This window comes from Metopolophium dirhodum, chromosome 1, assembly GCF_019925205.1.
Source record: "Metopolophium dirhodum isolate CAU chromosome 1, ASM1992520v1, whole genome shotgun sequence".
Classification (NCBI taxonomy): Eukaryota; Metazoa; Arthropoda; class Insecta; order Hemiptera; family Aphididae; genus Metopolophium; species Metopolophium dirhodum.
In genome coordinates, this window is record NC_083560.1 from 141776388 (window position 1) to 141791612 (window position 15225).

Sequence of the window (15225 nt, forward strand, 5' to 3'; positions counted from 1 at the left end):
AAATAAACGTATTTCTTCAAGTAATTCAACAAATCGATGAAGAACTTGCCCGCGACTCAACCATCGAACATTATTGTATTGCGACTCGACCTCTTCTAATAATTTGGCAAACTGTAGGTTGTTTAGAGCTCGAGATGTTATGAAATTGACAATTTTTGTAACAGTTTCCATTACTTTTTGAAGCGATTTCATACTATCTTTTGCACACAACGCTTCTTGGTGTATAATACAGTGAAAGTTGATATCGCGGGTAACCAGCACGCCGACCGTTCGGTACGTTTCGATGACACACCAAATTTATACCATGCCCCCTCCTCCACACACATATATGCGTCACAACAATCGACGTTGATACCATACGATGACGTATGTGCAGCGAAACATTCGCTGCCGGAGTTCCTCGGAACAACGCCCGAGGACCCAGTACGATTTATACACAAAGCGGAATCGATATTGTACCAAACACGTATAGATAGGTCGGCCTGGACTAATATTGTCACGCAGCAGCTGAAGGGTGCAGCCAGTACATGGTGGAACACCATCAGACTACTGGACCTCACCTGGGATGACTAAAGCTAGTTCGTACACCGGTTCTGACCATTCCCTACCATTTAGTACTATGCCTTGTATTGTTCCGTCCGTGTCATTTGTTAGTATTGTTCGTATTTGTTCATTCCTACAATTTTATTAATTTTATTAATTTCATATTCCTTAACTATTGATATTCTATTTTAACTTTATTAACTATTCTTATTACTTAACTATTTTCAAATAATTATATGTTATTTATTATTTTCAAAACTCTGTTGTTTCTATATTCATGTTATCATTTACTTGGCGTTCAGTTAATATAATTATTTTTACTTTTATATTTATATCCTACTGCCCCCAATATTATTGTTACAATAAAAATTATCATTGTATAATTTATTTCATTTCCTTTTTCCTGTTCTGTTTTAATAATATTGATCACTGTACTAGATTCTATCTTATTTTCGGTTTTTTCGATTACTGTTACATTCTGTTTGTGTCCCTTCATCATTTTAGTATAGACATTTTTGAAAACATTTTTCCGATAATATTCTTCAATAATTATTGTTTTTGTTGAATTTCCCCTATCGTTAACCATTTGTTTTAAAATTTTATAAACATCGATTTTCGGTGTCGTTGTTTTTTGTAATGTTTCGTTCGTAGATACTATTAATTTTTTATTCTTCATTTCATTTGTTAACTTCGTATATATATGTTGTTTCGTATTTTTTATCTTTCCCGCCTATTAAATTAATCGTACAAAATTTTTGTAAATAATATGTTCTAGGTGCATTCAATACTTTATCCAATCTAATATAATTATCAGATAATTCGCATTTTATTTGAATAGTTTCGATATAATTGTTTTCGTAGTCTAAATTTGGAATATAAAATTCATCATCTACTTCTCCCGTGATATTAATGAAATCCAACTGTCCTCTGAATTTTAATTCTATTATTTTTCCTATTAGATTTTCACTATCTGCCTCTCGTTCATTGAACGTTATTGCGATCAAAAACCTATAATAGTATTTTTATTTATTTAACAATTTATAGTAATTCCGATGTTAGCTGCGCCATGCTTTATTAGTATATTATTAATCTACTAGAAACTTTATCACCATGTATACTCTATTCTACAGTTATTTATAATTATCTTATCTTTACTAGAATTAAATCATTATTGCTATATATATTATTACGTATTTTTATTTATTTATTATTTTTTTTTTCCTAAAGACTCGTGAGAGGTATTTCCTCCCTATTTTGAACGTCGCGTCGTGCTGTAGTAGTCAATGTTTGTACTAAAATATAAACTATGTAATGAGACAAAACGGAGTGGCCATTAACGTGGCGCACTCTCATTATGATCATTAGCAACGATCAAATATCGCCCGCCGCGTAGGAACATCTACCAACCAACCGCGACATAAAACCACAGATAGCGGCCGCCGCCGCGCAATGATTATGAACGCACGCCGCCCGCGGAAAACATGAGTTTTCCCAAGGAACAGATAAAGTTATCGGAACGCGAAGCACATATTAAGAATCGGCGTTCTTTCCACCACATTATGGTAATCACCGAACACTTTGAACAATGACCTAAAGCCCAGAATCATGCAAAATGTCAAACGATATTTTGGACGGGACCAGTGAGCCTCGAGTAGCATAAATACAGGCCGCCGTTACAACACACAGTTCTCCCCGCTGATAGAAGGCAACTAGTATCTAAACAAATATTTTGTGAATGCAAAATGGGTGATATTTACCTACAGACTAATTTCATTCAGGTAGAGGGCCTAAATGAAAAAGGAATTATTGGAGCGGACACATTGAACAAATATTCGGCACAAATAAAGTTCAACAAACAGACAGTACAATTCAAAGTCAATAGTATACCAATCACTGTACCATTCGCCAACAGAGAACCAAAGATCACCAAAGAGCACCTGCTCAACATAGAAATCAACGACAACTTGGCTGACGATCACGTCAACTTAAACGATCAAGAAAGTCAAATGTTTGTGTCATTGCTGAACAGCTACGAACACATTTTTTCTGAACAACCGGAAAAGATCACCGAATTTCAATGTCAGATACGTGTCAAGCCGGGGACTGATTTACCAGCGACCATATCCAATACCAGTATCAAGGATACCTAAAGTAGATGCCGAAATACAGAGGATGCTAGATTTACAGGTCATAGAAAAATCCACATCACCATGGTCGTCACCCATAGTCTGTATAGAAAAGAAAAATGGAGATATTCGATTATGTCTAGATGCCAGAAAAATCAACACAGTCATAATACCGGATCGGGAATGTCCCACAAACATGGACAAAATACCTAAGTTTGATCGACTTGACGGCAGGTTATTGGCAGTGTCCACTAAAAGCCGAATGTCGGGAAATAACAGCATTTTTACACAAAGGCCGTAACTATGAGTTTAAAGTATTGCCATTTGGATTGATCAATTCAGTTACCGAATTCCAAAAAATCTTAGATCAAGTATTAGGACCGGAAATCTTACAATTTGCCGCCATCTACGTAGATGACATACACATCACCTCAGCGAGCTTTCAAGAACATATTTGTCACTAAGAACAAATCTTTAAAAACTTGCTCAGCACCACATCACAATCAGCAGGAAAAAGTCGCAATTTTTGAAAAAGCAAGTTATTTTTCTGTGTCACATAATAAGTGAAAAAAGGATATCTACGGACCCGGATAAAATACAAACAGTGATGAGCTTCCAACCACCTAAAACGAAAAAACAGGTACAAGCTTTCATTGGTTTCATCAACTTTTACCGTAAGTTCATCAGGGACATGTCGCAAGACACCGGACAGCTTAGCAAACTGACCAAAAAGGACGCAAAATGGACATGGGGAACCATCCAACAGCAAGCGTTTGACAACATAAAACAGAAATTTCTAGAGGACATAATAATTCAATTCTTAGATTTCAAGAGAGAGTTTCACCTGAACACCGATGTATCAACAACACACCTCGGGGCTGAACTCTATCAAATTACCGAAGAAGGGCAACATCAAACCCTCAGTTTTGCCAGTAGGACACTAAAAGCAGCTGAGCAAAACTATAACACCACTGAGCTTGAATTGCTCGCAATAATTTTCGCATGTAAAAAATTTAGAAATTATTTACTTGGAAATAAGACTAAAATACTAACCGACCATCATGCACTTACGTTCCTAAATACATGTCAACTACTCAATGCTCGACTGGTCAGATGGGCCACATTTCTCCAGGAGTTTCAGCTAGAAATAACACCCATTCCAGGGAAAGAGAATGTCGGTGCCGACACATTAACCCGGTATCCGCAATCACCCACCGACGACGCAACAACCAGCAATAAGATAATCATTATCAACAAATTATCACTGTTAGAATACAGCAATGAGTTAAAAGACCAATTCAAAAACTTCGAAGTGTTACAACAACAAGATGAACACATTCAAAAACTTAAACAAAGGATCGCGCAAAGGACCGATCATAATCTCATGGTACATCAGAACTTACTGTTTCGTCAAGCGCACTCTGGTGAGTATCAGATCATGGTGCCAGAAGTAGCAATAAGACAACTGGTAGAAGAAACATACAAAATATACGGTCATTGCGGGACGTATAAGACATATAAACTGTTGCAGCAGGATCACCAGTTTAAAAACATGTATCGGACGATTAAGCAAATTATCAAAACGTGTGATCTATGCCAAAAAGCAAAAATAAGCAATATAACGGCTAGGGGACCGACGCTAAGCCTCCTACCCACCGAACCAAGGGAGATGGTACCTGCCGACCTAATGGGCCCGCTACCCAGGGGACAGGGAGGATGCAGATACATCTTGGCAATATTGGATGTGTTCTCCAAATACATCAAACTATATCCGTTAAAAAGAGCCACTACCGATACCATAATAAAACGACTAGTGAATGAGTACATACCAACAATTGGATTGTTCAAGAAGATCTTAACCGACAACGAAACGCAGTTCACCAGTACTAAATGGGAAAAAATCATGCAAGGGTTGAAAATCACCAACCTGCACACAACGATTTATCATCCGGAGAGTAACCCAGTAGAGAGGGCAAATCGTGAAATTTGCCGCCTATTAAGAACCTACTGTCATAAGCAACATACTGTCGTATATTGCAGACAGTCGTCAAAATAATATTATTTTATATATATGTAATATAGGTGGGAATATTTCAAATTGTAAATTATTGACATAGGTCAGGCCAGCGAAGCAATATGTGCTGAGGCGACAATAATATTTTCTATATAACACCGCCGTACGCGCAGGCTCGGCCCCCCGTTGTCGCTGAGTGATTCGGCGAGGACGTAGCTACGACGTGCGTGTGAAACGCCGATCGTAGTACGGGCTAGGCGATCTGAATTTGCTAAGTGTTTTATTTTATGTTTGTTTTAATACAATAAAAGTGTTTCCGACCTGAAAACCCGAGTTAAACATTATTTTAGTCATTCTTACGTTCTTACCTTTTATAGGAACAGAGCCGGGATATACGTACTATGTGTCAATGAAGTTTTATTAAACTGAATAGTGCCAAGGTATATGTAATCTTTGAGTCATTTCAACTAGATAGGAACGAACTAAGAATTGACAAGCGCCTACCATCGTACCTCAACGAGTTAACAGTGCCATTCTAATTAACTTTAGAGAGTGTCATTAACTAGAGAATACGAGGGTAAGGCGATAGTTGGTTTACCGCGTATTGTCTAATACGGGTGATACCACAGAGTGGCGCCCAACGGGGTTCTTATTCACGGGCGGAGACATTTTTTTTTGTGCGTGTGCCCTGGTACCTCAACCTTGGCACGTTTAATTTTTCGAAGTGTTTATGTACGAGAAGTACAACAGTTTTTACGTGTGGTCTGGGAAAATTTCCCTTGGCACACCAATTTTTTGTACAAGTGAAGTACGACAATTGTGTACGTTTTGGGTAGTAAAACCCGGAGCAAGTTTAGTGTTTTTACCTGTTAAAGTAAAATATACTTTTTAGTGTGTGTTTTGGGGTGCAGTAGTAACCCAGAACGCAATTTTGTGCGTGTGTATACCGAGTGAGTAACACATACGCGTTCGATAAATTTTTTTTACGGAAAAAGCAACGCTTGTACCTCGTGAGTACACCAATATATAATTTTTTGTTTTTTTTTTGTACAAGTGAAGTGCGACTAATTGTACATTTCTGGTAGTGTAACCGGGAGCAAATTTTTAGTGCTTTACAAGTTAAAATAACAGTTATAAGAGTTTTGGGTACAGTAGAAACCCAGAACGCAATTGTGTGCGTGTATACCGATTAACTAACAAATACGCGTTCGATTTTTGTCTTACCGACAAGACAACGTTTGTGCCGCGTGAGTACAATTTTTCTAACCGTGCGTCTACACATATACGCCAAGGTGAGCAACGTTTTGTAATATACTTAAATATTAATATTAGGATTGTAGATTAATTTTTTTAATAATTTAAATAATTTTTTATTAGTTTAATTTTTGTTCGCCCTTTAAAATTGTATTTAGTTTATTTCAAAAAAAAAATATATTTTAATTTTAATTCTTAAATTATGCAAAAATTAAGTAGTTATTGTTAAGTATAAATATATTAATAAAAATCAACTTCTTTCATTACAAAATTTTTCTTTAATTCAATTAAATCTTAATATGATATGAATGACGAAGAGCTTATAGCCTTAGGTTCGAAAATTACTAAATTAACAGATATTTATTCACATAAAAAATCAGAACTTATTGAACTATGCAAATCTAAACAATTAAAAAGCGTAGGAACCGTAGATAATCTAAGAGCTAGATTATCAAAATATTATAAAGGGATCACAGAATTAGACGACATTGAAGAAACCTTAAGCGAACCACAAAAACACGAAATTCAAAAAAATTCAATAAAAGATAAAATCGACATAAACGATTTACTTATACAAAGTAACTTAAGCGATTCAAGCCCAGAAACAAATAATAGCACAAAAAATAGATCAATTACTAACGACCTTAAAAATATAACTAACGATTTAGGAAATAACGCAAATAAATTAATAACCCAGGCAGACAACATTTTAGACACTAGTAATACATTATATCAAAATATTTTAGAGCAAACCTCTGACAAAAATTATAGTAATCTAATAAACCTAGACCCTAACGAGACAACCCAAAAAGAACCCATATACGAAGAAAGCTATAGTCCAAATAAAATAGAATCAAACTTAAATACTACCTTTTTTAGTAACTCGAGATTTATACCACAAAGCACTCCTGAGAAATCACCTATAGCAAATATAAGCTCAAAAACTAAAATGGAAAAAATGATAACCAAATTCGAATATTTTTCCGGTCAAGAAGACATAAAACATTTTTTTAAACAGTATGAAAAGGCGGGATTAATAAACAATTGGGATGACAATGACAAAGTAAAATTTTTATCCATATTTTTAAAAGACACTGCAGGTACATTTTTAGAAAATTAGGAAAATATTAAAACACATTGGAATTGGGTAGAATTAAAAAATGAATTCCAACCGATCGGTTATTCTATCTTATTAAAAACCAAACTAGAAAATAGAAAACAGGAAGATACTGAATCAATTATGAGCTTTGTAACTGATATCGAAAACTTATGTAGGCAAGTGGAAAGAAACATGAAAGAAGAAGACATAATATGCACTTATATTTTAAAAGGACTAAAAGAACCAATTTTAAACGCTATTAGCTCTTCACGATAATAGTAGTTTATTTAAAATTAAAACAAATTTAAAAAAATACGAACTCATGCAATTCAGAATAAATTCTAGAGGGCAACCAGGTTTTAATGAATAACAGATATTTTAAATAAACAAATAATGCAAGTAGGCAAATATTCGAGGGACCGAGTCGAAGAACTAAGTGCAAATATCGATCAATTGAGCAATTCTATAAAAAAAGTAAATTTTAAAGATAATTCATATAACAGAGAAAATAGTTATGACAGAAATATTTATAGAGGCTTTAGAGATAACTCACAAAATAGAGAGGAGAGAAGCCGAAATTACGAAAAGGAATCAAACCGTTATAGGAACAATAGCCCGTATCCGAATAAATCGAATTATGAAAACAGAGAACGAAGCACCGACCGAAACTACGAAAAACCTAATAAACATAATTACTCTAGAGATAATAGTTACGACCGAAATCATAATAGACAAAATGACAGATTCAGTAGAGTTCAGAACAGAGACAGATCTTACTCCAGGGATAGGAATTACAATGAAAGGGAAATAAAATATGACAGAAATTCTAATAGAAGTAGAGATAACAGCAGATCTAGATATTATAATAGTGATCATACGAGGTATGAACAGAAAGGAGCCAGCGATAGATCAAGGAGGGGTGACTACGATGACGAGGGTAGAAAAAATGAGTCCAAAAAACGATATAACAGAGAAAATAGTCGAGAAAGAACGCCAGAACGTTATAATGGATACCGTTACGAGAAAGAATTTGATAGAGTCACTTGTTACAAGTGTAATGAAAGGGGACACTATGCAGACCAATGTACAATTCAAAAAAACGATTAAGTACCGAGTTAGAAAGAAACAATTCGGAATACCTAACTCGGGGACAAAATAATATTAACTACAAAACTGACATAACTGAGTTTAATAAAAACAAGGAATGTGAAAAACATAATTATATAAGCTTTGTAAAAAATTAGTACGAATCAACTTATAAAAAAAAACCACCTATTACAGAAATAAATTATAACAACGAGGAAACAATAGAAAATATGGTTACGCTTAATTATTCAAATAAATTAAATGAATTTCAAAAATTTTTATTTTGCAATAATGACAGAATAAAGTTCTCATGCGATTACACTGAAATTGCAGCAAATATTTTTTTATTACCGGATAATGTTGCAATTGGCCACTGCGTTAGTAAATGCCTAACAATGTCAAAAGGAATCGCGTTACAATTCAAAAATAAATTCAACAACGTAAACAAGTTAATTGACCAAGAAAAAAAAACCACCGAAGTAGCATATCTAAAAAACAAAAAACAATGGATTTTGTATCTAATTACTAAAAAACAAATTTTACGAGGAACCTACTTATTCCAACATTTTTAATACGTTAGTAAGTACTAAGGAATTTTGCATAAACAATAAAATAAAAATATTAGCTCTACCCAAAATTTGCGCTGGTTTAGATAAAAAGAACTGGGACGTTATTTCGACCATGATAAAGTTCATTTTTCAAAATTCTCTAATTAATATTATAATATGCTTACCACCACAAAAAGGAAAAGATAAACAAAGCATAGACTTAAAAAATAATGACTCAGAAATTACGATCATTACGTTAGGTAAAAATTTTAATAGTGAAATTGATGACAAATTAAAAATAGAAATAACACACATCGCCGGTTCATTCATAAAATCTGAGAACGTTTTAAGTGATGGTGATTGTGGTGCACACGCTCTTCGCATCTGTTTAAAACAACACGGCATTTATAAAAAAACCATAGAGATATTAAATATGCTTAATATACCAAACTGCGAATCAGGATATTACCTCAAAGATGACGATTTGGCATATATTTGTGACCAATTTAATATGAACCTATATATTATATACGAAACACTTGATTATACAAACGCCATAGTCTATTTTAAACCAAATAGGAAAAATATCGGAATATTTCATAAAAATGTCCATTGGACACCAGGAATCGTAACAAAGAACGACCATCCACGTCGATTCAATAATTTAACAATTAATACAGTTTTCCCAGATTTTCACACAGTCGAAAAACACATAGATCATTTTCTAGATGAATGTGTTGACCGTCTAAAAATTTCACAACAAAACCCAAATACTAAATAATAATACCGATTATAATATGAATAACAACAAACCAACTGACAAAACTACAGTTTGGTACTCCCACTATTGTCAAGATTGCGAAATTTTACCTACGTCACAGAATGATTTAGACATACCTAAGGATAATGAAAATGAAGCGTTTTGGTGCGAGGGCGGAGATATTATGTTTTGCGAAAGATGTGGAAACTACGTTAGACAATACCGTAACAGACGTATACAAGACGATGAACTGACCTTAGTCAATAATTCGGAGAAATCGTTAAGTCAGCATAAACATATAACTGCAACTACAATTCATAATAATAATAATAATGGTAATATTTATAATCAACATTCAGATATGGAACGCAGACAAAGAGTTCTATCGATAAAAATAAGATTTGACAATATCGAAAGAAACGTAATCATAGATACCGGATCAAATCTTTCTTGTATAGACTACTCACTAATAAACAATAAAAATAAAATAAAATCAAAAGAAAAAATTAAAATAACAGGGGCAGATAATTCTGAACTTGAACAATTAGGAAAAATCGATTTAAAAATTAAAATAAACAACGTAACATATTTGGTAGACGCATTCGTAATCAAATGGGCTAAGCTGTAAGATACTTTTAGGAAATGATTTCCACATTAAAAATAATTTAATCATAAATTTCGAAGGAAAATATTTAAAGTTAAACGGCGACACTATACTTATGGATATAGTTTGGTATAATTATAATAGAACATATAATATAAACTCTAAAAACGATCTTGATCACGAACCTTGTTCAAACATAAAAAAAACACTTAAAACAATTATATCTAACGAAAATATTACCATAGCTCCTAAGACTAGGTCAAAATTAAAGGTGTCCACAAAGATGCAAGACAAGCAAATACAATATATAATAAAACCAACTGAGCGATTACGAAATAATAAAAAAATAACTCTAGAAACAACATTATTAAATAGTGATGACGAAGTCGTATTATACAATTTCTCTAATACCTATAGTAATATACCAAGAAACATGGTCATAGCAACTGCCATTGAATTAAATACGATTGAACACGATAAATACGAAATAAAAAATATTAATTCAGACAGTAAAATTATTAACAATAAAAAGACAATAGTAACAAAAATGTCACAAATAACGGATAAACAGGGTACAATAATAAAGATATCCAACGAGCTTAGCTGTGAGCAACGTATAAGAACACAAACACTAATAAACAAATTTAAGCATTTATTCACCTCAGATCCGTTAGATATTGGATGTGCGAATGTAGAACCATGTGAAATAAAATTAAAATCCGACAAACCTATATTTCAACCTCCGTACGGAACCCCCCCAAATCAAAGGGAAAAATTGAAAACACTAATAAATCAAATGATTGAAGCTAATATTATCGAACCTAGTAGAAGCAATTACGCAGCACCAGTATTTTTAATTCCCAAAAAGGAGAAAGGCGAATACAGATTTTTAGTAGATTATAGGAAACTAAATAATGAAACAATTAGTGACAAGCACCCTATACCTAGATCACAAGACCTTTTTAGAAGCTTAGAGGGTGCAAAATATTATACTTCTATCGACCTTTGCCAAGGTTACTTTCAAATTCCAGTTAAAAAAGAGGACCAAGATAAGACAGCCTTTATCACGGATTTTGGCCTATACAATTTCAAACGAATCCCACAAGGTTTTAAAAACTCGGGCCCTATTTTTCAAAGAGTCATTAACAACTTATTCAGTGATTTTTTATATAGAACTATGATAGCTTATCTGGATGACATATGCTGTTTCGGTAATAACTTCGAAGAAGCACTGAGCAGACTAGAGGAAATATTTATTAGACTGGACGAAGCAGGATTAAAATTAAAAACGAACAAATGCACAATATTAGGCACCGAAATAGAATTACTAGGACATAAAGTATCCAATAAAGGAATAAAACCACTAGATAAAAATATTAGGGCGATAACAAATTTCCCCATACCCAGAAAAGTAAAAGACGTACGAGCATTTGTAGGACTCACAAGCTACTATAGAAAATATATCAAAAATCTTGCAAAGATCGTTAGCCCCTTAACTGACCTGACAAAAACAGCCCATAAATTTCATTGGGACCAATCTCAAGATAACGCCTTTAATACATTAAAAAACGCTATTATCACTGCACCAGTACTCGCACATTTTGAGGACGGATATCCCGTTTTCGTAACTACAGATGCGTCGTTAGAAGGGCTATCAGGAATACTAGAACAAAGCGACAACAACGGGAAACGACACCCTATAGGTTACGCGTCCAGGAAACTAAAAGGCGGCGAAAAAAATTTTACCACTACGGAATTAGAAATGTCAGCAGTTGTGTTCTCGGTAAACTATTTTAAGGAATACCTATTAGGGAGAAAAGTAATCGTATTTAGCGACCATTCAAGTCTACAATATTACCAAACAATGAAGAATCCTTCATCACGCATAACAAAATTTATCTTTAAACTTTTAGAATTTGATATAGAAATAAAACACCGCCCTGGCCTCTGCAATCAAGCGGCTGATTGTTTGTCTCGTTACCCAGTAAACACATTGCTAGTTAAAGATATTTTAGAAGTAAATAATAAAGAGGACCCAAATTTTGATTCATTAAATTTGGAAAAACTCAAAGAAAATCAATCAAAAGATGAATTTTGCATAGATATAATTTCTGCAATAAACAGAAATAATAACTCCAAACTTAAAAGAAAGTCGAGACAGTTTTTAATCAAAAATGATATTTTATTTTTTAAAGATTGGTCGCCTAACGGAATAAAACATTTGTTGGTAGTACCAAAAACATTAATTAATGCGATATTAAAATCTTATCACGAATCAGTGCTATCAGCACATTTCGGTATCACTAAAACACTAGCAAAACTAAAACAAAAATATTATTGGCCCACCATAATAAAAGATACAACAAATTGTATAAAAACATGGATTTCTTGTCAAATGATTAAAAATCCAACAGGCAAAGGCCACGGTTTGCTACAACCAATACCCTTACTATCTGGAAAGCCACTGCAGAGACTAACATTTGATTATTTAGGACCATTACCCACTTCTAGAGGGAAAAAATACCTCATTGTAGCTACCTGTAATGCCACAAAAATGGCTTTCGCAAAGGCGGTTACAAATGCAGACGGAGCAGCAACAATAAATTTCCTAATGGACTTAATAACATCTTACGGAGTACCTAAATATTTTTGTAGCGATAGGGGCACACATTTCAAAAATAAGGAGGTAGGTTATGCGTGTAAAAAATTAGGTATTACGCAAATTTTCTCTAGCTCGTATCACCCACAGACCCAAGGTATGACCGAACGTATGAACAAAATTATCTGTAATAGTTTATCACATTACGTTAACGAAAATCAAAAAGACTGGTCATTATATTACAAAATGATCGATTTTGCTTATAATACAAGCCCAAGTTCGAGATTAAAAGTAAGCCCATTTTATTTATTCCACGGTATGGAAGCAAGTCAGCCTATAGATAACAAATTAACTATAGACGACGAATTGTTTGACTTTTCTAAAGTATTAAATCAGCTTCAAAACATTAGAGATACTATTCCCAAAATTGTCGAAAAAGAACAAGCTGTTCAGAAAAAACATTATGACATGAGTCACAAAAATATTAATTTCGAACCAGGACAAAAAGTCTTGATAAAATTTGATTTCAACGAAAAGAATAAAACAAAGAAACTAGCATATAAATATAGAGGCCCTTTTACTATTATTGAAAAAATATCTGACGTAAACTACAAAGTAGATTTAATTTTAAAAGGAAAAAAAACCATAGACACTTTTCATGTGAATAGAATAAAACCTTATCATGAAAGGCCAAATTAATCATATAGACAAATATAAAAAAGAAGGCCCTGGTAGCAACCTATTATTACATAAAATGTCAACTAGAATAAGATAAGTACCTAAGTACTATACAAGTATACAGTTATACTATGATGACTATAAAACCTAATTAATATATTTTAATCTCGATTTTAATGTAACATTATTATAAGTATCATAATTTTGTCTAAACATCGTAATATATTACGTGTTTTTAGTTATATTCACACAACATTAAAATATAAAAAAAATAAAGATAGCAATAAAAATAAAAAATAATATAATAATAATAATAAAACTAATATTGCTGATATTGCTCAAATAAGTTATAGTCCGAAGAAAAATTAATATAAAAAAAAATATACGCATCGAATAAAAATATCATAATAATAAGAATAATTAACAGTGATTACACGACAACCTTATGCTGTTTTAGATGACCATGTTTAAACTATTTCTCTTAACACTAATATTGGCGTATGTGATGACAGAGGAGGTTATGGATATAACAGTGTCATCAGGTGCATTTTTCGACGAAGTACAGGAAGCAGTTATGTACGACAAAAGCATACCTTTAATATACACCCAAGAAATTAAAAACGATGAAGAAACAAATAACGATGTCTGGCAAATAGGAAAATACTGTTTAAACAAAAATTCAAATTACTGTAAAAAATAACTCAACAAATACTAAGCTTATTAAAAAATGTAAATGAAAATATAGAGGAAAACTCATTCGACATGTCAGATAAATTAATAAAAGAATTCAATAATGATAATAAACAATCAAAAAGGGGAATACAATTATTAGGCAATTTATACCATTTTTGTTGTAACGTGGCCACTGAAAAGCAATTAAAACAATTTTATACTAACGAAGAACTATTAAATACACACATAAAAAGATTCAAAGATGCCTTTGTTTCCGATCACCGGGACCTAATAAATATAACCTCAGAAATAAATAAATATACAAAAAACAATAACAACAATTTAGAAACCTTAAAAAATTCATTTATGGAATTTGTTAAAGAAGAAAAAGATAAAGATATGCAAGGAAAAAATAACCAACAAAATTCAATACAGGGCGTTCAGGAAATCATATTTAGCTTAATAACTATAATGTCAAAATTCACTAATTATGAAAAAGAGTCGAGCAATCATTTACACTGTAAACTACATAAAATCCCAACTAGAATAATAAAACCAAATATACTGCAAAATGACTTAATCAAATTATCTGAAGTATTATTAAAAGACGGTTATGAACTGGTAATTCCTATTAAAAACATACCCACTTACTACAACTTGCTTATTACAGAGTGCCAATTTTCAAAAAATCAAATTTTAATTAAAATAAAAATTCCAATCCAGGAAAATATGGCAAAATGGAAACTATTTCAATATATACCAATTCATTTCAAATTTGAGGAATCTATTTGCTTAATTTTTTCCGAAAAAACATATATCGCTATTAACTCCAATAACAATGATCACAGAGTATGACTACAACACTGCGACCCACCGGTTACAGACTTGTGTTATATACCTAGATTTTCTTCTGATATTACACTTTCCCCAAGATGTGTAGAATCTATATTCAAAAATGAACCACTAAATGTAATTAATGAATATTGCTATTTCCAATGTGTGAAACAACGCAAAGATGATACAATAATTATTAAGCAAATTGGGATAAATATATTCGCGATAACAAACCCGCAACCCACGTTATTATTAAAAATATACAACAATAAAAACAATAAGATACGAACGGAGAAATTAAAAATTAATTATAATCACCCGGGTCTTATAAAAATATACCTCCCGTGTAATTACGAACTTAAGCATAACACAAAAACTATTATCCTAAAAATGTACCTCTGTGAAACA

General features: G+C 32.6%; 1 protein-coding gene across 1 annotated transcript; it reads left to right on the top strand.

Moving 5' to 3' along the window:
- The first annotated feature begins 7429 nt into the window (after positions 1-7429).
- Positions 7430-8143, top strand: LOC132932932 (homeobox protein 2-like). The gene has a single exon (XM_060999275.1). The coding sequence runs from the start codon at positions 7430-7432 to the stop codon at positions 8141-8143; it is 714 nt and encodes a 237-aa protein (XP_060855258.1).
- The last annotated feature ends 7082 nt before the right edge of the window (positions 8144-15225 follow it).